Source organism: Crinia signifera, chromosome 3 (genome assembly GCF_055691185.1).
Source record: "Crinia signifera chromosome 3, ASM5569118v1, whole genome shotgun sequence".
In the NCBI taxonomy this organism is placed as follows: Eukaryota; Metazoa; Chordata; class Amphibia; order Anura; family Myobatrachidae; genus Crinia; species Crinia signifera.
The window spans coordinates 18,153,127-18,177,906 of NC_139219.1; the positions used below are offsets into that span (position 1 = coordinate 18,153,127).

At 49.0% G+C, this 24,780-nt stretch overlaps 1 protein-coding gene across 9 annotated transcripts in view; it reads right to left on the minus strand.

Annotated features, from left to right (window-relative positions):
* DNAH8 (dynein axonemal heavy chain 8) overlaps positions 1-24,780 on the minus strand; it is a 358,983-nt gene that overhangs the window by 71,363 nt on the left and 262,840 nt on the right. For all 9 annotated transcript variants that reach the window (XR_014471558.1, XR_014471559.1, XM_083175420.1 and 6 more), the window contains 4 exons: positions 24,149-24,364; positions 12,216-12,353; positions 9,279-9,406; positions 7,485-7,656 (listed from right to left, as the gene is read on the minus strand). Coding sequence is in view for 7 of the 9 variants with exons in the window: in XM_083175420.1 (XP_083031546.1) it covers positions 7,485-7,656; positions 9,279-9,406; positions 12,216-12,353; positions 24,149-24,364 (654 nt within the window). In the remaining 2 variants the exon portion in view is untranslated. The remainder of the gene's footprint in view (positions 1-7,484; positions 7,657-9,278; positions 9,407-12,215; positions 12,354-24,148; positions 24,365-24,780) is intronic.

Consider the following 24,780-nt stretch of genomic DNA (forward strand, 5'->3'; position numbering starts at 1 on the left):
AGCGTGCCTATGCGGGCATCACTAGAGGGTGGCAACCATAGTGGATTATAAAAAGTTATGTAGGCCCAAGTTCTCGTTGAGGCCTTTGGGTTGTAGGGAGTTCAGTTTAAAAATCCATTCGGATTCTAACTGTAACAATTTACGGGATCTGTTGCCGCCTCGGATAGAGAACGGCACATGGTCCACTATTTTGTATTGCAGGGTGGCCATACTATGTTTGAGCGTGGCGAAGTGGCGAGCCACTGGCTGCTCACTTTTGCCGGAAATCAAGGCTGCTCGGATGGCACATCGGTGCTGGGCCATCCTCACTTTCAATGTACAATCGGTCTTCCCTACGTAATATAATCCGCAGGGACAGGAAATTACGTATATGATGAATTGAGACGTGCACGTTAGAGGCCAACGGATTTTAAACTTTTGCCCGGTATATGGGTGTTGTATGGTCGTACTCGGAGTGAGGGAGCTGCACGTGGTGCAGCCCAGGCAGCGGTAGCACCCATTTTTACGCTGTCTGGTGCCAGGTGGAGTTGAATTAAAGGCAGTGATGTCAAGTTTGACTAAACGATCTTTTAAGTTATAACTGCGTTTATAACTGGGCAGTAATCTAGTTTGTTTTAAACTCTTGAGGTCCGGGTCTGATGCTATGATGGGCCACCAGCTTTTGGCAAGTTTGGTAGTGCCTACGCTGGTTGTGGAATATTCATTGACCCATGGAATGGCTGGAAGTTGCTGTTTTTTGGGTCGAGCGCTAACTATCAGCGACTGTCTGTCTTGTGCCAGTGCTTTGGCTTTGGCCTTATTTAGGCTAGCCCTTGGGTACCCACGTTGTGTAAATTTATTCAACATCTCCTCCACTTGCTGTGAACGCAGCTGGGGATCTGATGTGATCCTACATGTGCGGAGGAACTGTGAGTAAGGCAGTCCTTCTATTGTAGAACGTGGGTGAAAGCTATTGTGCCGCAAGATGGTATTCCGGTCTGTTGGTTTAACATACAGTGCTGTGTGAATTTGCTCCTGTACTATCCTGATGTGTACGTCCAGAAAGTGTATTTCCTGTGTGCTGGAGGTGAGCGACAGTTTGATGGGATGATCAGAGGCATTTTGCATTTTAATCAAGTCCTCTAGAATTGCGGGGGGCCCTGTCCATATAATCAAAAGGTCATCTATATAACGAGTATATAGATCCAGATGTTTGCGTATGGGCTCCTCCCGTAAGAATAAACACTGTTCCACCTCCCACATGTAGGCATTTGCAAAGGACGGGGCGACGGAAGAACCCATTGCACACCCCGTCCTTTGCAAATAAAACCTTCCGTTGAACAGAAAAAAGTTATGTGTTAAAGTATATTCTAGTAGACGTAAAAAGAATGCTGGATCTGGCCCATGATACAGTGGGTGACCACTAATCAGGTGACTAACCGCCCGTAAGCCTTTCCTGTGGGGGATACACGTATAAAGGCTTGATACGTCTAGGGTGGCTAGTGTGGTGCCGTCAGGCACACGATTGTAAGTGGACAGGATGCCCAGTAACGCATTAGTGTCCTTCAGATGGGTGGGTAATGCTTGTATACACGGTTGTAGGTAGGTATCGAGGTACACTGAAATAGGCTCACACAGCGACCCCCTGGCAGAGATGATGGGTCTCCCAGGGGGACGCTGCGCATCCTTGTGGATTTTCGGAATGGCATAAAATATAGGCACCACAGGGAACTCTACAGTAAGTTTTTTGCAAATATTATTAGGAATGATGTTGTCGTTGACTGCTTGTGTTAACAGAGCATCCAGCGTTTTCTTATAGTCCCTAGTGGGGTCCTGCGCCAATGGGGTGTAAGTAAGAGTGTCATTGAGCAGACGATAACATTCCTCCGTATACATGCTGGTGTCCATGACCACGATGGCCCCACCCTTGTCTGCCCCTCTAATGATAATATCTTGCCGTTTGCTGAGCTCAGCAAGTGCTGTACGTTCAGCGGCCGTGAGGTTAGAATGTACCTGGGGGGGTGGATCGGGTAAAGCACCGTCTAGAAGCCGATGAAAGGTCTTGATGGCTGCATTGGTGGTCTGCGGATCAAAGCGAGACGGAGGGCCCAAACGTTGTATGGCTGTAGGTAGAGGTTCCACGTTGGTTTGTTGAGCTGTCCGTCCAAAGAATTCCTTAAGTTTCAGCGTCCGCTGAAATTTGAAAGAGTCCACTTTCCATTTGAACTTATCCGGGGGGTGAGTGGGCACAAAAGAGAGTCCCTTACTGAGGAGGCACATCTCGGACTGGGTGAGGGGTGTTTTGGACAAATTGAATATCAAGTCCTGCTCCCCTTGGGGGGTTTTTTGCCTTTGGCGGAGGCACTGGCCCCCCCGGCGGGTAGGTCTTGTACGAGGGGTAGTTTGGCAGATCGGGTGTGTACCCCTAAAGGGCCACGACCGCGGGTAGAAGAGGGAGTACCCCTAGTAAAGGATTCCGCGTCGCTACCAGATGTACTGGTCTGTGCAGGTTTGGCTCTGCGATGTCGGTATCCTTGCCGAAAAGGTTTCTGTGGTGGCCGGGTGGAAGTGGTGCCAAGCCACGGGTACACAGTGTGTTGCTCGTAATCCCCTTGGACCTTTTTGAGTTTTTCTTTCTTGTAGCGAAGCAATTCAACTCTGTAAGCTTCCACTTGTGTCTGTAGCTTATCCAGCCACTTGGTCGAGGTGTCCGCCCTTAGAGTAGGAATATGGGCTTCCTCGTAACTTTTGATTTTTTCTTCAGTGGCCAGCTGCTCACGTGTTGCTTCTTCGATGACTAATAAAATAAGGTCCATAGAACATTTATTAAGTATTGCCACCCAGCGCTTGCAGAAAGGAATACTATGTCTCCCTATGGTAGGGGAGTTATGCACGCGGAACCCGCGAGGGATCTGTTTGTTCCTATAATAGTCCGAGAGTGTCCGTCCGTGGTATAGGAAGTCAATTTCCCGTTTCTTCAATTTAAAAAGATCACGGTAGATGTCGTCATTCGAGCTGCGGTAGTCGTCATCAAAGGCTGAGCGTTTATGCAGAATCTTTTCAACCTCTGTTTCGGAATAGCTGTAAGCGTCCGAATGGTCACATTGCAACACATGTGAAAATGCTGCAGCTGTATCAGGTTCGTCTTGTGACATCCCACCTACAGAACGTAGATGCCGGCACCAACCGTTGTCCTTATGTCCTTATGTCTGTGAAGTGAGGATGGCCCAGCACCGATGTGCCATCCGAGCAGCCTTGATTTCCGGCAAAAGTGAGCAGCCAGTGGCTCGCCACTTCGCCACGCTCAAACATAGTATGGCCACCCTGCAATACAAAATAGTGGACCATGTGCCGTTCTCTATCCGAGGCGGCAACAGATCCCGTAAATTGTTACAGTTAGAATCCGAATGGATTTTTAAACTGAACTCCCTACAACCCAAAGGCCTCAACGAGAACTTGGGCCTACATAACTTTTTATAATCCACTATGGTTGCCACCCTCTAGTGATGCCCGCATAGGCACGCTATCCATGGGGCTGGATGTTTATAAAAAAATATTTTTTCATTCAGCCACACACCCTATAGAGGTTAGGCCCACCAGCCAACTGGACATGAGCTGTCCCACAGGACCCGTCCATCCAGTCCATTCCCTAGGCGGAATCCTTTTGCAACACAGGAGACTACCCCTCTCCTGCCCCTCCAAGACAGAGGATAACTTATTATGATACCCCCATGTCTGACTGCACACCCCCATATGAAGCCACTCCATCTGTTAACCAGCAGGATGCGACCACATAGGTTCCCAGTCCAGCACAGGTTCCCAGTCTAGGACAGATATGTTTGACACAGTGGCAGTGATCTGCCTAGGCTCATATACATGGTGGTGTACCAATGATAGGGACAGTCCCCTCATGCTGTCCGCATTTTTAATTTGTCATGTATATCCATGTCTTTTTTTTATAACAATACCACATGCTGCCCAGTAGATGGCAGCACCATACCACCAGTTATGCACAGCTATGTCATGTATATCCATGCCTTTTTTTATATAACAATACCACATGCTGCCCAGTAGATGGCAGCATCATACCACCAGTTATGCACAGCTATGTCACAGATTGCGTTTTCCCTTCACTTGTTGTAACTTGTTTCCCCTAAGATTGTACATTCATGGAAACAGGAGTTTTAGCACTGTTGTTTAGAAGTGATTGTTTGTATACTGTGACACCCATGTTTGTCATTTTCACTACAGCGCACAGCCGTCCCACGTGATCTGGGAGCTGACAGCCGGGAGCGCGCATCATTGACGGGGCCGGACGCAACCATCGCGACCATCGCGACCATCGGAGTTGCGCCCGCAGCGTCACAGAGACGGCGCCAACCTGGAAGCCACTGCAAGAGAACACGGACGGGACGCACAGGGGGCGGGTAAGTCTCCTATAAATGTCACCTTGTTTGTAAATGTAATTGTGCTTACCTTGAACTGACGACGGAGCCATCGAGCTCCGAAACGTTTTCTATTGCACATGGAATAAAGATTCCAGATTTCTTCACCTGATTTCCCAGTCTCCGAGTGCCGCTGATTTCTCTTACTCTGTATATTTCCTGAGGAGCCTTCTCCTCTGGCTAAGAAGGCACCGGAGCAAGTACCTTTGGGCATCCACCCCTAAGACCTGAGTGCCGGCCTCTCTCTGGACTATATATATATATATATATATATATATATATATACACTGGGTAGTGGAGTATTTGAAAGTGATCGCGCCCGATTGTATTCTTTTTATTTTTTATTTTTATATGTATAATACGACTTGTGTAGCCTGAAGGATAGATGTATGTGGACACATCTGTATTATTGAAGTACATTTTAGAACATGGCATGACTAGATTGTATTACAATTAGGCTAGGTTCTGTGGTTGGTAGGCTGTGGATTTTACGCTATATCTCCTATATGGATTCAGTACTGATTAGTTTTGGTATAGATACAGTAGTGATAATTCTAGCATACAGGATGGTGTTTTTCAGGGGCATGTAAGAGAGGAATGCCCCATGTGCAGCCTCCTCCATCCATGGTCCCTCCTCTATGCCAGCAGCAGCACAGTGCAGCAGAGTTCCTAATCACCGTCCTATGCAAATGATGGTTTATTGCTTCTATGGAGCGAATTACCCAAGCTTTACATGATACTATCGGTAGACTTGATGAGATATGGTCCCCGTGGTTTACCTACTCTGCTGGCCCTTGTCCTGGGATCTGAGATCAGGTATAGATCAATCAAATTGTATTTTTGATATAAAAATCTTTTTATAGACCCAACCCTGCTTTATGCCTGTTTTGGCTTGGTGGTCCCTTCCCTTCCCTTTATCTTCCTCCCCCTTCTTTTTCTGTCTCTTCCCTCTCTTCATTCACTTTTTTCTCTCGCTTTCTTCCATTCTGATCCTATATGGTTTTCTATTTTGAATTGTGCTATTGTATTTTAAAAAGGCTTCGCGTCTTTCGATGCTCAAGCTGTATGTTTCCTACGGTTACTGGATTGCTATGCACTGTATCACGTGTCTTTTATGGTTATTTATGAAGCGCTGCAATAAAATCTACTTTAATAAACAAATAAATAACAAAAGCTGTTCTGTAATTCATTGTTTCTGTACTGTATTATGTTATTTGCAGTGAGTTCTATTGGAGAAAGAGCGCTAGAGAAAAACAATTATTATTATTGCTGGTGTAGCTGATGAGTCTGTGTTTGCTATATAGCTGCTTATTGTGCTGAGTCTGCATCTGGGCACAACACACATGCAGGTACAGTATCACAGCAGCTACACTGACTATACTGTGGTCTCACTAGGCGTCCTGACTTTGCACAGAGGGATTCTCTCAGAATCTTATACATCAGCTCTGAACGCTTAAGTTTAGAGATGTCAATCATGGGGCATTTTTTCAATTCTGGGTCCCCTCTCCCCCGCAAAAAAAAAATGGTCACCCCACTTAAGACCACAAATCTGCCCACTGCATAAATTATAATCATATCCTTTACAAACTTCCAGTTTGCTGTTTGCTCTCCCTGAGTGTCTGGGAGACCAAATTTTAGGAAGTTCTCCTTCACCTGGGGTGTATTGAATGATTTATGTGAGTGCTGACTGCTCGCTGTCACAGCTCGCAGGCTCAGTATTCAACTGACCCCCAGCACACACCGTTTCCCCCTCGCTAGGTTTTTGTAGCGAAGGGGAAACAGTGCGTGCGGACACTAAAATAACAAGACCCGTGGCTAAATGCAGCAAGCTCCCTGCATTAGCCACGAGCCTCGCTGTTTGGGGGAATTCCCACCGTCCTCTGACAGCCAGGATTCCCCCGAAACGTAGAATAAGGTAAGCGGCCGTCGCAGGGGTTAAAAGGCGAGGATCGCTTGTTTTCGGCGATCCTCGCTGTTTAACTCCTTTGCCAGCCACATTGAATATGGCCCAATATGTTCCATGAAGATTACAGTCATATTTCCTGCTTGTAATAGAGAAAACTGATGCTGCCCTTTACTCTAATCTCTCAACAGAAAGTTGTGTGCCTGATCCGACTAGACTCAGTAGAAGACTGACTACAAGTGCTATTCCTTCTACATCCATGTCATCATGTGTCGTCTAGTAATGCTTAGATGGCTATTAATTTTTACTATGAATGGCAAAATCTGCCTACCTTGAGGAAAGTAACCCACAGATGGTGCTATCACATTCTTTCGAGATCAGTTTTAAATGCGGTTTATACTGTACATACTGTATCGATTTACCAGAAAGTAAACATCATGAAGTCCGACCCGATCACCACCCGGCCACCGACCATCTCAGCCAGGTGCAAAAGTTATCTCTTAAGTGACATTTGCAAAAAAATGTATACAATATGGCAACGTTATTTTATTGGGGAGTTTTGCTCTTATATTTTACTTAACATTTAAGTGTTAGTACTGCATAGCCGTGGTCGGTTTTGAGAATGACACAAGTATTGGTCTAATTCCTGTACCTATTGCAGAATATCAGTTGGTCCCCAATGTTTTACTGGAGAGAGGTGGCTTCTTTGCTGCCCTTCTTGACAAAAGGCCAGCATCCAAAATTCTTCGCCTCACTGTGCATGCAAATGCACGTACACCGGCCTGCTGCCATTCATGAGCAAGCTCTGTGCTGGCCGTGCCCCAATCTGCAGCTTAATCAGCTTTAGGAGACAGTCCTGGTGCATGTTGGACATTCTTGGGCTTCCTAAATCCTTCTTCACAACTATTGTACCTCTCTCCTTGAAGTTCTTGATGATCCGATAAATGGTTAATTGAAGTGCAATCTTACTATCAGCAATATCCTTGCCTGTGAAGACCTTTTTGTGCAAAGCAATGATAACTGCATGTGTCATTCTCAAATCTTTTGGCCATAACTATGCATATTAAACACATTCAAATGCCTAGTATTGCTATAGTAGATAAAACAGTAGATTGGAAAACTAAACATGCACAAACAAAAGTAAACATTGTACTTACAGATGACTCGTCCACAAACATTGCAATTACATTCAAGTTCCCAGAAAATGGAATTCCCCTGTTTTCTATCTCCATTTCCCATATGTCTTTCAGCAAAAGGTTCCGAAATATTTGATTGAATGGTCCGCAGTATGATAGGAAAGCTGTCGCCAGCAGAGCGTCACCGACAAGACTAAAAACATAAAAAGCCAATGTGAAAACCAGTTACTGATAATACAAACACAATGCATGCAAATAATTTAACGATTATACAATGTCACATCGAACAGTAAGTAACCAATGAAGGAATAATTTGGCAATTTGTAGATCTGGCTTCATACAGGTACAGGTTGCATATCCCTTATCCAAAATGCCCGGGACCAGAAGAATTTTGGATAACTGATTATTCGGTATTTCAGAATTTCAATTATGTATCCTTAGATATCTTGCATTTAAGTTGTACTAACACATCAAACACATGAAATACACCAAATATATTTTTTATTTGTGCATAAAATAAGGTTTCAAAACATGAAACAAAGTTTGTGTACTATATCAGATACTGAATTTGAATTTCAAGCAATAATTATCTTGCACATATTTAGTGGCTGTTGCAGTACATATCATACCCCTAGTAGTGCTGTTACAGATGTCCCAGTAGTGGCAGTTACATATCATGCCCCTAGCAGTGCTGTTACAGATGTCCCAGTAGTGGCAGTTACATATCATGCCCCTAGCAGTGCTGTTACAGATGTCCCAGTAGTGGCAGATACATATCATGCCCCTAGCAGTGATGTTACAGATGTCCCAGTAGTGCCAGTTACATATCATGCCCCTAGCAGTGCTGTTACAGATGTCCCAGTAGTGGCAGTTACATATTATGCCCCTAGCAGTGATGTTACAGATGTCCCAGTAGTGCCAGTTACATATCATGCCCCTAGCAGTGCTGTTACAGATGTCCCAGTAGTGGCAGTTACATATTATGCCCCTAGCAGTGATGTTACAGATGTCCCAGTAGTGCCAGTTACATATCATGCCCCTAGCAGTGCTGTTACAGATGTCCCAGTAGTGGCAGTTACATATTATGCCCCTAGCAGTGCTGTTACAGATGTCCCAGTAGTGGCAGATACATATCATGCCCCTAGCAGTGCTGTTACAGATGTCCCAGTAGTGGCAGTTACATAGTATGCCCTGTTACAGATGACCCAGTAGTGCTTTTAGCAAGTAAAAATGCTTTTTGCACTTTCTGCAATGTATGGTTTTCGGAATTTGGATAACGGATATTTGGATAAGGGATACTCAACCTGTAGTACTTCTGTATCAGTCCTTGATGTTCAAGTAGCACACAACTGTGCAAAGGAAGGCCCATAGTTTCCAGATACAGATAAATCTCAATCGTGATCAGCATTACCACTGATGTATAATGGAGTATGTGCAGCATAGTCTGGGGGTCCTTATCTCAGAGAAGCATTACTGGTAGCCAGGGCCGCCGAGAGGGGTGGGGAGCGGGTACTAATTACCCGGGCCCAGGCTTGCCGGAGGGGCCAGGCAGGGGTCCTGGTCAGCACATGCTGTAGGTGTGTGCTGCTGCCGCTGAGGGGGGATGACTTTAGAGTGTTTTTTCACCCACCTAAAACCTTTTGGGGGTTTGGCCTAATCGTGGGACGGGGCCCGGCATACCTTTCGGCTTCCCTGCTGGTAGCCATTGGCTTTCTGGTGAAGGCTTCCCCATACCTATGTAACACGGACAGTTGCACTTCAAGTACTGCTGCATTCTGTTTGACCTACTTGTTGCTGCAATAGGGTAAATTCTACCTGGTAATCTGAGATTTGAATTCCATGTATTGTTGGGTCCATCTGACCTTCTCCCCGCTAAGCCCATCCATAAGAGCTGATGCAGGTTCTAACTTCTTTCTGCAATGTTCTACATCACTGAGAAGGTTCTAAGGAATAAAAAATGTCAATTATGAATATAAACTTCTCTTACATAGAATTTGCATTAATGTTTTTAAACTATTACTATGGCTGGTAGAGATGTGGATATTTTATTTTGTTACTGGGAAAACTGAGGGGTGGCACTTTTGGGTTTGTCACCGGATAGGATAGGTGATGTCACCGATGGCTTCTTATTATGCTGTAGAGGTCACCTGTCCAATCAGGTGTCAGGAACGTCACAAAAAATATCTCACCCAGCTTTGAATTCTACATATGGGGCCTTACACTCTTTCTGACAAAATCCTTCTTAGATGGACAAAACCATGTGCACTGCAGGTGGGGCAGATGTTACATGTGCAGAGAGATTTAGATTTGGGTGGGGTTTGTACTTCAAACTGATATCTATATTGCAGTGTAAAAATAAAGCAGCCGGTATTTACCCTGCACAGAAACAAAATAACTCACCCAAATCTAATTCTATCTGCACATGTTACATCTGTCCCCCTGCAGTGCACATGGCTTTGCCCATCTAAGAAGGATTTTGTCAGAAAGAGTGAACTAGAATAAGGCCCATGGTGATGTCCAAAACATAAAAACTAGGGCATCAGTGTGCGGTGTGATGCAAGGTGCATTTGGCAGTGATATACCGCCAATTGCCCAAGGCTAGATCTCCAGAGTGCGGGCAATACTGTACAGTACCTGAGAAAGGGTCCCTGCCCATGCAGGCTTTATAACAGTCACACATACTGTACAGTAAGGTACAGATTATGCAGCCATCGCTCATACTGAAATGGTTTGGGCTCCAGACCTCCTTTATTTCTCTCCTCCGGCACAAAACTTTAATGGATACGAATATGGTTAGAGAAAGCTTCTCCTCTCCCTCCAGCTCAAACACAGATGGCATAGATAGTCTTACAGATATGGTTACATTCCATCATCAGCACCAGCGCAGTCTTATAGCACAGTTACCATAAATGTTTTGTTTCCACACACACGGTCCCACATGGCCCTGCACTGGCTGGTGCTTGAAGTTCCACAATACCTGTGTCCAGCAGCAGTTATCTCAGCTTTGATGGAGGAAACACCCAACAAAAGTGCATGAGTACCTCCTTATGTGCTACTCCATTCTGCCTCTCTCTGCAGACAATAAGGACCAGCAATATATAGACAGTAACACACATACAGTATAGCTACCTCTCCTCCATATGGGACAGCAGTACTGTATACAGACTTCTGTACAATTACAGCTCAGACACTCTGAGCTGCAGCCTATTTCTCTCATATCAGGGCGGGTTCTCCTATAGCTACACTGCCTCATCGGTGACCCCCTCTAATGGCTGCTGGGAATGGTACTCCATCAATATCTCTGCAGCGTTTACCCACTCCTGGGCGTGGCATGGTGGACATCTCACTTGGCTGCTCACACTACAGGCTCCTGGCTACAGATTCTCTCATTCCTCAGCTCTTTCTCTCTGTGAGCATTGTGAATCTGCCCTTCCCCACTGCCAGAAGAGTGCAGGAGCTACCGTCCTGCTTCTCATCCCTCACAGGTGGAAAAATATCTCCTGTTATAGAATAAGTGGCCTCTAGATCAGAGGTCCTCAAACTATTGTTCTGGGACCTCATCAGACAATAAAATTGATTACAGGACCCCATCAGACAATAACATTGATTACAGGACCCCATCAGACAATAACATTGATTATGGGACCCCAGAAAGTTACTTCAGAAGGTCATCACATCACCAGCTGCCACTATTGTGGAGGCACAAAATAATGTGAGTCTCAAATAACAGACAATTCAACAGATGTTTCAGACACCTTGAATCACTGACTGAGATTAGAAAAATCATCATCCTGATGGTGAGCAACATGGAGTCGCGACCCCATGCTGAGAAGGTCGGGACCCACAGTTCGAGAACAGCTGCCCTAGAGGGTGTTACAGTTAAATATTTTGGTACTTGTGTACTAGCACGGCGGCCATCGCATCGCATCGCAGACCATATCGCATGCAATGCGATATCGGCCGATGCTGTACAATGGCATATAATTTTAAAATTGTATGCCATTGTATATGGCATACAATGCCATACAATGCGATGCGATTATAAATTGTATAAGCACCCTAATAGGTGCTTACAATGGTTAAATGCACCCCCACGTCACCCCCAAGTATAAACGTGAACCCGAAGCGTGGCGAGCACAGCGAGCCCGCGAGGGGCGGCGGTACGCATCCTACGACCTTTTCATACCCCACTATCCACGTCGGCGTGGAGTTGAGAATAGAGAAGTGTGGCGAGCGCAGCGAGCCACCGAGCCCGAAGCGTGGCGAGCGCAGCGAGCCCCGCGTGGGGACGAGGATACCTTCACAGCTATTTGTGTCCCCTCGCGGGCTTCACAGGTATCCACGTCCGCTCGCCACGCTTCGGGCTCGGTGGCTCGCTGCGCTCGCAACACTTTCTATTCTCAACTCCACGCCGATGTGGATAGTGGGGGTATGAAAAGGTCGTACGACGCGTACCGCCGCCCCTCGCGGGATCGCTGCGTTCGCCACGCTTCGGGTTCACGTTTATACTTGGGGGGTGGCGTGGGGGTGCATTTAAGCATTGTAAGCACCCATTGGGGTGCTTAAAAGCACCCATTTAGGGTGCTTATACAATTTAATATGGAATATGAGTTAAAATCGCGTCGCATCGCATGCCATCGGGTGTATGGCATGCAATGCGATTCAATTAAAAAATCGGGCGACTAATTATCGGGGCGCCGTGCTAGTACACAAGTACCAATATTTTGTCTCCCAAGTTCCCCATTCACTCACCATTTTGTGTAACATGGCTGCATCAAACTTCGCCTGAGTCCTATAAAGTTCTGCTTTTTTCTGGTCCAGCTGGCATTGCACATTGGATAATTCTATATTGATAACCTTTAAGCGATCGGCTTGTCTGATCAGAATTGTCTAAAAGAAAATTGAGTGGAAGCAAAATAAACCAATGCCATAACATTTTTATGTTTGCAACTACTGTAAGTACATGATAGTAAGCAAAATAAACCAATGCCATAACATTTTTATGTTTGCAACTACTGTAAGTACATCTCTTATATATTTGGCTACATCTGTCACTCAAAGTGTGTCTGGAGCTGTAACGCTGGGTTGTGGACTTCCATCTTAATTTATGATTGTCATCACCTGTTTTAAACAGGGTAATTGATAAGAAAGGTGTTTAAGCACAGGTGATGGTAATCCATAAATTAAGAAGAATGTCCAGAAACAGAGTAATGTGTCCCTCCTGGAGAGGGTCATGTTGGGAGGTATGCACCTCCCTCCCTCCCCCCCCCCCCATTCACGGCATCCCCACGATTAAATGGCACATGCAAAACACTGACATGGCTATGGTTGACAATGAAAAAGGTTGACAAGATTTATTTTTCACTTTTTCAATGTTTTCATATTCATTCTCATGTGTCGACATGGACACCAATGAAGTGCCACACTTATGTCAACATTTACATGTGTTGACCTTTCTGTGTTGATTTTTTCTTATGGCAATTCGCGGCACCCCCCGCGACCCCCCTCCCGCGATTTGCAGCACACCCCCCGCAATTCGCGGCACCCCCGGTGACTCCCGCGATTCGCGGCCCCACCCCGTGACACCCCCCCTCCTGCGATTCGCGGCACCCCACAACCCCCCCTCCCACGATTCGCGCCAACCCCCCGGGCCCCCCCTCCCGCGGTTCACGGTGCCCCCCACGACCCCCCCTACCGCGATTCCCCACCCCTGACCCCCCCTCCTGTCATTGCGGCAACCCCCCGCCCCCGCGACCCACCCTCCCGCGATTCACTGCAACCCCCCGCGCCCCCTCCTCCCACAATTCGCGGCACCCACACCCCCCCCCCGCGACCCCGCCTCCCGCAATTCACGGCATCCACCCACGACACCTCCTCCCGTGATTTGCGGACACCCCTCACCTCCTCCCACCCCCGCGCGCGATTCACGGCAACCCCAGGATTAAATGGCACATGCAAAACACTGGCACGGCTATGGTCGACAATGAAAAAGGTTGCCATGAGTTTTTGAAGATTTATTTTTCTTTTTTTTTATGTTTTCATATTCATTCTCATGTGTCGACATGGACACCGATGAAGTGCCACACTTATGTCAACATTTACATGTGTTGACCTTTCTGTGTTGATTTTTTCTTATGGCAATTCGCGGCACCCCCCGCGACCCCCCTCCCGCGATTTGCAGCACACCCCCCGCAATTCGCGGCACCCCCGGTGACTCCCGCGATTCGCGGCCCCACCCCGTGACACCCCCCCTCCTGCGATTCGCGGCACCCCACGACCCCCCCTCCCACGATTCGCGCCAACCCCCCGGGCCCCCCTCCCGCGGTTCACAGTGCCCCCCACGACCCCCCCTACCGCGATTCCCCACCCCTGACCCCCCCTCCTGTCATTGCGGCAACCCGCCGCCCCCGCGACCCACCCTCCCGCGATTCACTGCAACCCCCCGCGCCCCCTCCTCCCACAATTTGCGGCACCCACACCCCCCCCCCCCGCGACCCCCCCTCCCGCAATTCACGGCATCCACCCACGACACCTCCTCCCGTGATTTGCGGACACCCCTCACCTCCTCCCTCCCCCGCGCTCGATTCACGGCAACCCCAGGATTAAATGGCACATGCAAAACACTGGCACGGCTATGGTCGACAATGAAAAAGGTTGCCATGAGTTTTTGAAGATTTATTTTTCTTTTTTTTAATGTTTTCATATTCATTCTCATGTGTCGACATGGACACCGATGAAGTGCCACACTTATGTCAACATTTACATGTGTTGAACTTTCTGTGTTGATTTTTTCTTGTGGCGATTCGCGGCACCCCCCGCGACCCCCCTCCCGCGATTTGCAGCACACCCCCCGCAATTCGCGGCACCCCCGGTGACTCCCGCGATTCGCGGCCCCACCCCGTGACACCCCCCCTCCTGCGATTGCGGCACCCCGCGACCCCCCCTCCCACGATTCGCGCCAACCCCCCGGGCCCCCCTCCCGCTGTTCACGGTGCCCCCCACGACCCCCCTACCGCGATTCCCCACCCCTGACCCCCCCTCCTGTCATTGCGGCAACCCCCCGCCCCCGCGACCCACCCTCCCGCGATTCACTGCAACCCCCCGCGCCCCTCCCACAATTCGCGGTACCCACACCCCCCCCCCCCGCGACCCCCCCCCCTCCCGCAATTCACGGCATCCACCCACGGCAGCACCCTAAGCCCCTCTTTAGTCCCCCGTATACTCACACACCCCTATCACTACCCAGCTTCCTGCTCTCCTGAACCGTAACTTCCACCACTGGGGAGTCGCTGACGCTGTTTTGCCCACATGCCCCTATCATGCCTCATAGCCCAGCCTCCTGCTCTCATGCACCCAAACTCCCACCCAGTAGGAGGAGACACTGACTAAGGGCCACCATCCTGTACTCCTGTACTGCCACGCTGGACCCTCACCCACTGGCAGAAGCTGCACAGTATCTACCACCCTCCTCTTTAGTCCCCCTTATGCCCACACACCCCTATCACTACCCAGCCTCCTGTTTTCCTGTGTCGTGACCTCCGCCAGTGGGGTGCCGCTGACTCAGAAACACCCTACTATACTATTGCACACACACACCTAAACAACACGCACACACAGCCCCCCCCCCACACCCACAAATGTCACTGTACCATCCACACTATTAATGTACATCTTACTCTGTAACCGCTTTTTAATTAAACAAAACAATACACACCCCCTTCCACATCATATGCTCTCTATTTAACACATTTCACCTATAACTCAAGTTGCAATACAGGCCATCTTACATACAATTCTAACCATCTTTCTCATATACAAATGTTCACAAATTAAGGGGGCGCAGCCCCTTACGACGGTGTGAAGAGCGCCCGTAGGGCGCGATGAATCACCTAGTGATAGTATATATGCTGTGTATAACATACCTTGCACCATTCCACATTCATAACTGACTTTTCTCATCACCTCAGATGATTTCCTTCTGACAGAAACCCCCCCTACCCTCCTATATATGCTGACACAATTCGAGACCTCGTAACCTATAAGCAAGAAGCCGGGATACTGCTGCATGCACCTCTGCCACACCCTTCGTCACTCTGTGGGTGTGTCCAGTGGCCCTGAGTCCCCTTGTACTGTTTAGATGCGGTGTCAGCTTATTTAGATGCACATTGATATCTATTCAGAGGGAATCGGTACATCTGTCAGAATGAACTTAGGTCTACAGTCATTAGGTCGACCCCACTAGGTCGACTGGCAGGAAGGTCGACCTGACTTAAGGTCGAATTTGTATAAAGGTCGACATGAGGAAGGTCGACTGGTCATAAGGTAGACATGGGGTTTTCACTGTTTTTTGATCCGAATGTCGACACAGTCGGCAATGAGAATTGGACCCTCGCATCGCTCGCTTCGCTCGCAATGCTTCGGGCACACTATTTTATTCTCCCACCACGCCCTAGTGGATGGTAGGGCATGAAATACCGCCTGTCGGCACATGTCGGCTCAAAAAACAGTGAAAAAACCATGTCGACCTTATGACCCGTCGACCTTCCTCATGTCGACCTTTATGCAAATTCAACCTTAAGTCATGTCGACCTTGGCCCATGTCGACCTTAAGTCAGGTTGACCTTCCTGCCAGTCGACCTAGTGGGGTCGACCTAATGACTGTAGACCTAAGTTCATTCTAATAGATCACCGCTTCCCATTCAGAGAAGGCGCTCCCCAAACCTCCCATTTCTACCTCATTCCACCATCTCTCATTGTTCTCCTTATTGCCATTGCCCTAATTACCTATCACTGATATTTGTATCAATTTCAGCTGAAATCTGAAATGCATTGCGGCCCATATGCATGTGCAGTGTATCGATAATTCTCGGTCATGCAATCAGGTCTGAATTACCCCCCCATGTTCAGAACATTTAGGATGAGAAAGTGACTTATTGCAGTCGGAAAGCTGGATTCCACCTCTCGCCTAGGACATGTTAATGTTTGGGGACCACTTCCTGCAGCCGCACCTCTGAACATATTTTGGGCAGGTAGAGAATACTGTCCAGCTGCTCTGATTGTGAATTGATTATAATGCCAGGAGTTATCAGGTACAGTATAGGTGTAGTGGAGACATTTTTGTGTTCATATATATTAAACTAGCTAAGTTCGCTCGAAGCAAAAGCTTTGAAAGTTAGTCTCTGTGTGTTTCTGTACGTGTAATTGCCTCCGTGTTTCTGTATGTGTGAGAGAAAGAGACGTAGTTTCACTCGCTGCAAGCAGATGGCAGTGTTTTGGTTACACACAGACATAAGACATATATATATATATATATATATATATATCTCTTATATATTTGGCTACATCTGTCACTCAAAGTGTGTCTGGAGCTGTAACGCTGGGTTGTGGACTTCCATCTTAATTTATGATTGTCATCACCTGTTTTAAACAGGGTAATTGATAAGAAAGGTGTTTAAGCACAGGTGATGGTAATCCATAAATTAAGAAGAAAGTCCAGAAACAGAGCAATGTGTCCCTCCTGGAGAGGGTCATGTTGGGAGGTATGCACCTCCCTCCCTCCCCCCCCCCCCCCCCCCCCCATTCACGGCATCCCCACGATTAAATGGCACATGCAAAACACTAACATGGCTATGGTCGACAATGAAAAAGGTTGACAAGTTTTATTTTTCACTTTTTCAATGTTTTCATATTCATTCTCATGTGTCGAAATGGACACCAATGAAGTGCCACACTTATGTCAACATTTACATGTGTTGACCTTTCTGTGTTGATTTTTTCTTGTGGCGATTCGCGGAACCCCCCGCGACCCCCCTCCCGCGATTTGCAGCACCCCCCCCGCAATTCGCGGCACCCCCGGTGACTCCCGCGATTCGCGGCCCCACCCTGTGACACACCCCCCCTCCTGCGATTCGCGGCACCCCGCGACCCCCCCTCCCACAATTCGCGCCAACCCCCCGGGCCCCCCTCCCGCGGTTCACGGTGCCCCCCACGACCCCCCATACCGCGATTCCCCACCCCTGACCCCCCCTCCTGTCATTGCGGCAAGCCCCCGCGACCAACCCTCCCACGATTCACTGCAACCCCCCGTGCCCCCCCTCCCACAATTCGCGGCACCCCCACACCCCCCCGCGACAACCCCTCCCGCAATTCACGGCATCCACCCATGACCCCTACTCCCGTGATTCGCGGACACCCATCACCTCCTCCCTCCCCCCCCACCCCCGCGCGCGATTCACGGCAACCCCAGGATTAAATGGCACATGCAAAACACTGGCACGGCTATGGTCGACAATGAAAAAGGTTGACATGAGTTTTTGAAGATTTATTTTTCTTTTTTTGAATGTTTTCATATTCATTCTCATGTGTCGATATGGACACTTATGTCAACATTTACATGTGTTGAACTTTCTGTGTGATTTTTTCTTGTGGCGATTCGCGGCACCCCCGCGACCCCCCTCCCGTGATTTGCAGCACACCCCCCGCAATTCGCGGCACCCCCGGTGACTCCCGCGATTCGCGGCCCCACCCCGTCACACCCCCCCTCCTGCGATTCGCAGCACCCCGCGACCGCGGTTCACGGTGCCTCCCACCGCGATTCCCCACCCCTGACCCCCCCTCCTGTCATTGCGGCAACCACCCGCCCCCGCGACCCACCCTCCCGCGATTCACTGCAACCCCCCGCGCCACCCCCCCTCCCACAATTCGCGGCACCCACACCCCCCCCGCGACCTCCCCCTCCCGCAATTCACGGCATCCCCCCACGACCCCTCCTCCCGTGATTAGCGGACACCCCTCACCCCCTCCCTCCCCCCCCACCCCCGCGCGCGATTCACGGCAACCCCAGGATTAAATGGCACATGCAAAACACTGGCACGGCTATGGTCGACAATGAAAAAGGTTGACATGAGTTTTTGAAGATTTATTTTTCTTTTTTGGAATGTTTTCATATTCATTCTCATGTGTCGACATGGACACTTATGTCAACATTTACATGTGTTGAACTTTCTGTGTTGATTTTTTCTTGTAGCAATTTTTTTCCAGTGACAACTATGAACTATGTGCACGTCAACCTACACATCATCAACCAATTCTTTGTATAATATATAACACCTGTTCTGTTTTACTGTAGGTGTTTTAAGTCAGACCTTTTACTGCTACTATTACTGTTTATGTAAATGCATTCTGAATGACAGCAACATCCTACCATCCATCTACAAGAATATATAACCAACTAGGTGATTCATCGCGCCCCGTGCCCCCCCTCCCGCAATTCACGGACCCCCCGTGCACCCCCCTCCCGCGATTCGCAACCCCCCCTCGCGCAATTCATGCCCCCTCCCACGCTTTGCGGACCCTCTCCCGCGATTCGCCGACACCTGCGCCCCCCTCCCTTGATTTACGGCACCCCTGCAATTCACGGCACCCCTAAGCCCCTCTTTAGTCCCCCATATACTCACACACCCCTATCACTACCCAGCTTCCTGCTCTCCTGAACCGTAACTTCCACCACTGGGGAGTCGCTGACGCTGTTTTGCCCACATGCCCCTATCATGCCTCATAGCCCAGCCTCCTGCTCTCATGCACCCGAACTCCCACCCAGTAGGAGGAGACACTGACTAAGGGCCACCATCCTGTACTGCCACGCTGGACCCTCACCCACTGGCAGAAGCTGCACAGTATCTCCCACCCTCCTCTTTAGTCCCCCTTATGCCCACACACCCCTATCACTACCCAGCCTCCTGTTTTCCTGTGTCGTGACCTCCGCCAGTGGGGAGCCGCTGACTCAGAAACACCCTACTATACTATTGCACACACACACCTAAACAACATGCACACACAGCCCCCCCCACACCCACAAATGTCACTGTACCATCCACACTATCAATGTACATCTTACTCTGTAACCGCTTTTTAATTAACCAAAACAATACACACCCCCTTCCACATCATATGCTCTCTATTTAACACATTTCACCTATAACTCAAGTTGCAATACAGGCATCTTTCATACAATTCTAACCATCTTTCTCATATGCAAATGTTCACAAATTAAGGGGGCGCAGCCCCTTACGACGGTGTGAAGAGCGCCCGTAGGGCGCGATGAATCACCTAGTATATATATATATATATATATATATATATATAAACAAAGAAGGGTACTCTTTACCTAGAACGGCGCCCGTCGCGGGCATCGCGGGTACATTTATGTGTGGCCGCGACGCGACCGACGCGATGCCCGCGATTTCCCATTGAAACCCATGTTAAACATGGAAATCGTGTCGGTCGCGTCGCGGCCGGCCATAAATGTACCCGCGATGCCCGCGACGCGATGCTCCCGATTTCCCATAGGAATCAATGTTAAAAGGCGCGATGGACCCGATTTTACTGTTAAATGGCTCAATGGACCCGATTTGGCCATAGAAATCAATGTTAAATGGGCCACAGAGCCCATTAACCCTTAAATGTCCCCCCAATTTTTAACGCCACCCCACGATCCACGGGAACCCGAAGCGTGGCGAGCGTAGCGAGCCCGCGAGGGGCGGCGGTACGCGTCCTCCGACCTTTTCATGCCCTACTATCCACTAGGGCGTGGAGTGAGAATATAATAGTGTGGCGAGCGCAGCGAGCCACCGAGCCCGAAGCGTGGCGAGCGCAGCGCGCCCCGCGAGGGGACGCGGATACCTTCACAGGTAGACGCGTACCCTCGCGGGCTTCACAGGTGTCGGCGTCGCCACGGACACCTGTGAAGCCCGCGAGGGGACGCGTATAACTGTGAAGGTATCCGCGTCCCCTCGCGGGGCTCGCTGCGCTCGCCACGCTTCGGGCTCGGTGGCTCGCTGCGCTCGCCACACTATTATATTCTCACTCCACGCCCTAGTGGATAGTAGGGCATGAAAAGGTCGGAGGACGCGTACCGCCGCCCCTCGCGGGCTCGCTGCGCTCGCCACGCTTCGGGTTCGCGTGGATCGTGGGGTGGCGTTAAAAATTGGGGGGGACATTTAAGGGTTAATTGTGCTTATTTGGGCTCTGTGGCCCATTTAACATTGATTCCTAGGGCCAAATCGGGTCCATTGAGGCATTTAACAGTCAAATCGCGGTCAATCTGACTTTTTAACATTGTTCCCTATGGGAAAATCGCGGTCATCACGGGCATCGCGGCCATCCCGATTTACCCGCGATGCCCGCGATTTTTACCCCCGACGACCGCGATTTCAATCGCGGGCGCCGTTCTAGGTAAAGAGTACCCAAAGAAGTATATAGAGTGCGCCCTTAAAAGTGCCACCACCAGCTTACAATTCTTATAGAGATTTACAACCATTCGCTGGATGGAGAAAACAACTTTCTTTTAATAAAATTTTGAAGTAATTAAAATTTTCCTTGTACAGAATTCATTCGCAGCTTGTAATAATTCGGTATTCCAGAATTCCTAAACACGTAGACAATATTATACAGAAAACCCAACGCGTTTCGTCATATCGACTTCATCAGGGGCTGTACATCGATATTCTTAGCGTAATTACACAATCGGTCTAGAGTATCCGTTAACTTGGATTCTTTATAGAGTAGGTGTAATTCACTTAAATCTCTTATATATTTGGCTACATCTGTCACTCAAAGTGTGTCTGGAGCTGTAACGCTGGGTTGTGGACTTCCATCTTAATTTATGATTGTCATCACCTGTTTTAAACAGGGTAATTGATAAGAAAGGTGTTTAAGCACAGGTGATGGCAATCCATAAATTAAGAAGAAAGTCCAGAAACAGAGCAATGTGTCCCTCCTGGAGAGGGTCATGTTGGGAGGTATGCACCTCCCTCCCTCCCCCCCCCCCCCATTCACGGCATCCCCACGATTAAATGGCACATGCAAAACACTGACATGGCTATGGTCGACAATGAAAAAGGTTGACAAGATTTATTTTTCACTTTTTCAATGTTTTCATATTCATTCTCAGGTGTCGACATGGACACCAATGAAGTGCCACACTTATGTCAACATTTACATGTGTTGACCTTTCTGTGTTGATTTTTTCTTGTGGCGATTCGCGGCACCCCCCGCGACCCCCCTCCTGCGATTTGCAGCACACCCCCCGCAATTCGCGGCACCCCCGGTCACTCCCGCGATTCGCGGCCCCACCCCGTGACACACCCCCCTCCTGCGATTCGCGGCACCCCGCGACCCCCTCCCACGATTCGCGCCAACCCCCCGGGCCCCCTCTCCCGTGGTTCACGGTGCCCCCCACGACCCCCCCCTACCACGATTCCCCACCCCTGACCCCCCCTCCTGTCATTGAGGAAACCCCCTGCCCCCGCGACCCACCCTCCCGCGATTCACTGCAACCCCCCGCGCCCCCCCCCCCTCCCACAATTCGCGGCACCCCCCCCCCCCGCAACCCCCCCCTCCCGCAATTCACGGCATCCACCCACGACCCCTCCTACCGATTCGCGGACACCCCTCACCTCCACCCCCCCCCCCTCACCCCCGTGCGCGATTCACGGCAACCCCAGGATTAAATGGCACATGAAAACACTGGCACGGCTATGGTCGACAATGAAAAAGGTTGACATGAGTTTTGGAAGATTTATTTTTCTTTTTTTTAATGTTTTCATATTCATTCTCATGTGTCGACATGGACACCGATGAAGTGCCACACTTATGTCAACATTTACATGTGTTGAACTTTCTGTGTTGATTTTTTCTTGTAGCAATTTTTTTCCAGTGACAACTATGAACTATGTGCACGTCAACCTAGACATCATCAACCAATTCTTTGTATAATATATAACACCTGTTCTGTTTTACTGTAGGTGTTTTAAGTCAGACCTTTTACTGCTACTATTACTGTTTATGTTAATGCATTCTGAATGACAGCAACATCCTACCATCCTTCTACAAGAATATATAACCAACTAGGTGATTCATCGCGCCCCGTGCCCCCCCCTCCCGCAATTCACGGACCCCCCGCGCCCCCCCTCCCGCGATTCGCAACCCCCCCTCGCGCAATTCACGCCCCTCCCACGCTTTGCGGACCCCCGCCCTCTCCCGCGATTCGCCGACACCTGCGCCCCCCCTCCCTTGATTCACGGCACCCCCGCGCCCCTCCCGCAATTCACGGCACCCATAAGCCCCTCTTTAGTCCCCCGTATATTCACACACCCCTATCACTACCCAGCTTCCTGCACTCCTGAACCGTAACTTCCACCACTGGGGAGTTTGCTGACGCTGTTTTGCCCACATGCCCCTATCATGCCTCATAGCTCAGCCTCCTGCTCTCATGCACCCGAACTCCCACCCAGTAGGAGGAGACACTGACTAAGGGCCACCATCCTGTACTCCTGTACTGCCACGCTGGACCCTCACCCACTGGCAGAAGCTGCACAGTATCTCCCACCCTCCTCTTTAGTCCCCCTTATGCCCACACACCCCTATCACTACCCAGCCTCCTGTTTTCCTGTGTCGTGACCTCCGCCAGTGGGGAGCCGCTGACTCAGAAATACCCTACTATACTATTGCACACACACACCTAAACAACATGCACACACAGCCCCCCCACCCACAAATAACACTGTACCATCCACACTATCAATGTACATCTTACTCTGTAACCGCTTTTTAATTAAACAAAACAATACACACCCCCTTCCACATCATATGCTCTCTATTTAACACATTTCACCTATAACTCAAGTTGCAATACAGGCATCTTACATACAATTCTAACCATCTTTCTCATATACAAATATTCACAAATTAAGGGGGCGCAGCCCAAAAGACGGTGTGAAGAGCGCCCGTAGGGCGCGATGAATCGCCTAGTCAAATAGTAGTCAAAAACAGAGTGTAGCTCAGGGTCAAGGACTGTCCAAGCCACAATGCTTATTCTGTGGGAATCAGAGGTATTCAATACACTTCCTATCCTCTCCAAAGCTGCAAGTGACCTTATTCTGTATAATATTGTCTACGTGTTTAGAAATTCTGGAATACCGAATTATTACAAGCTGCGAATTAATTCTGTACAAGGAACATTTTAATTACTTCAAAATTTTATTAAAAGAAAGTTGGGTACTCTTTACCTAGAAGGGCGGCCACGCTTCGGGTTCACGTTGATCGTGGGGTGGCGTTAACAATTGTGGGGGCCATTTCACACTTCAGGGTGGCTATTTGGCCTCTGTGGGCCATTTAACATTGTTTCCTATGGAAAAATCGGGTCAACTGAGGCATTGAACAGGAAAATTGGGTCAATTGAGACATTTAACATTGTTCCCTATGGGAAATCGCGGGCATCGCGTCGGTCGCATCGCACCTGATTTTTTAGTGCATTCAATGCGCGCGATGCCCGCGATTTTTTACCTGCGATGCCCACGATCAAAATCGTGGGCGCCGTGCTAGGTAAAGAGTACCGAAAGTTCTCCGTCCAGCGAATGGTTATAAATATCTATAAGAATTGTAAGCTGGTGGTGGCACTTTTAAGGGCGCACTCTATATACTTCTTTGTGTGTCTTTCCAACTCTTTCCCCTACTAACAGAGGGGACATATAGAAGTGCAGCCCAATTTCTATTTAGCGCAGGGAAAGGGTTAATTGTGTGTGTATATATATATATATATATATATATGTATATGATGAGTACCATAATATATCATCTACAAATAGATTGAAGTAGACATATGTTACATGTTAGGAGCGATCTACCTTTATAGGTAAGACTTCCTTGTTGACACTGTGAAATGAAGCCATTGCCTTTGTCCATGACAGCAGAGCAGCCAGATTTCCACAGACCTTCTGCGCATTTTCAAATGTGAAATCTTCCACCTGAAAATAGGGCTCCATCAGCTGCAGAGTCTCATCGTTAATAGTGTCCTTTGGGAATTGTTGAAGTGACTGGAGAAATCCAGCAGAACTCATGAACTGCGGAATACACAGGACATACATATGATCTAGAACCACATTCAGGACCTTATTCTGGTCCACATGCAATGCTACGAATTTCGCAGCGTTGCTGGTGGACCAAACGCCCCCCCCCCCCCCCGCAACATGGTCGGCGACCATCGAAGGAGCACCCCAGCGCTTGGAATTCAGAGACACCTCTATTGTGTCTCTGATCTCCGAGCGCTCTGTGCTGGAAACATCCACTGACGTCAGCTGACCCCCCCCCCCCCCCCCTCCCCCGCGGGGCGATTACCATGGAATGCCCAGTGTTTTCATGGGCTGTGCCGCCCAACACTGCCCCACATCCCTGGCCGCACCGTTGGGTGCAAGCGGGATGGCGAACATGTAGTACACCGTGCCCCCTCGCACATTGCGTCGGCACATGCGCAGAGATG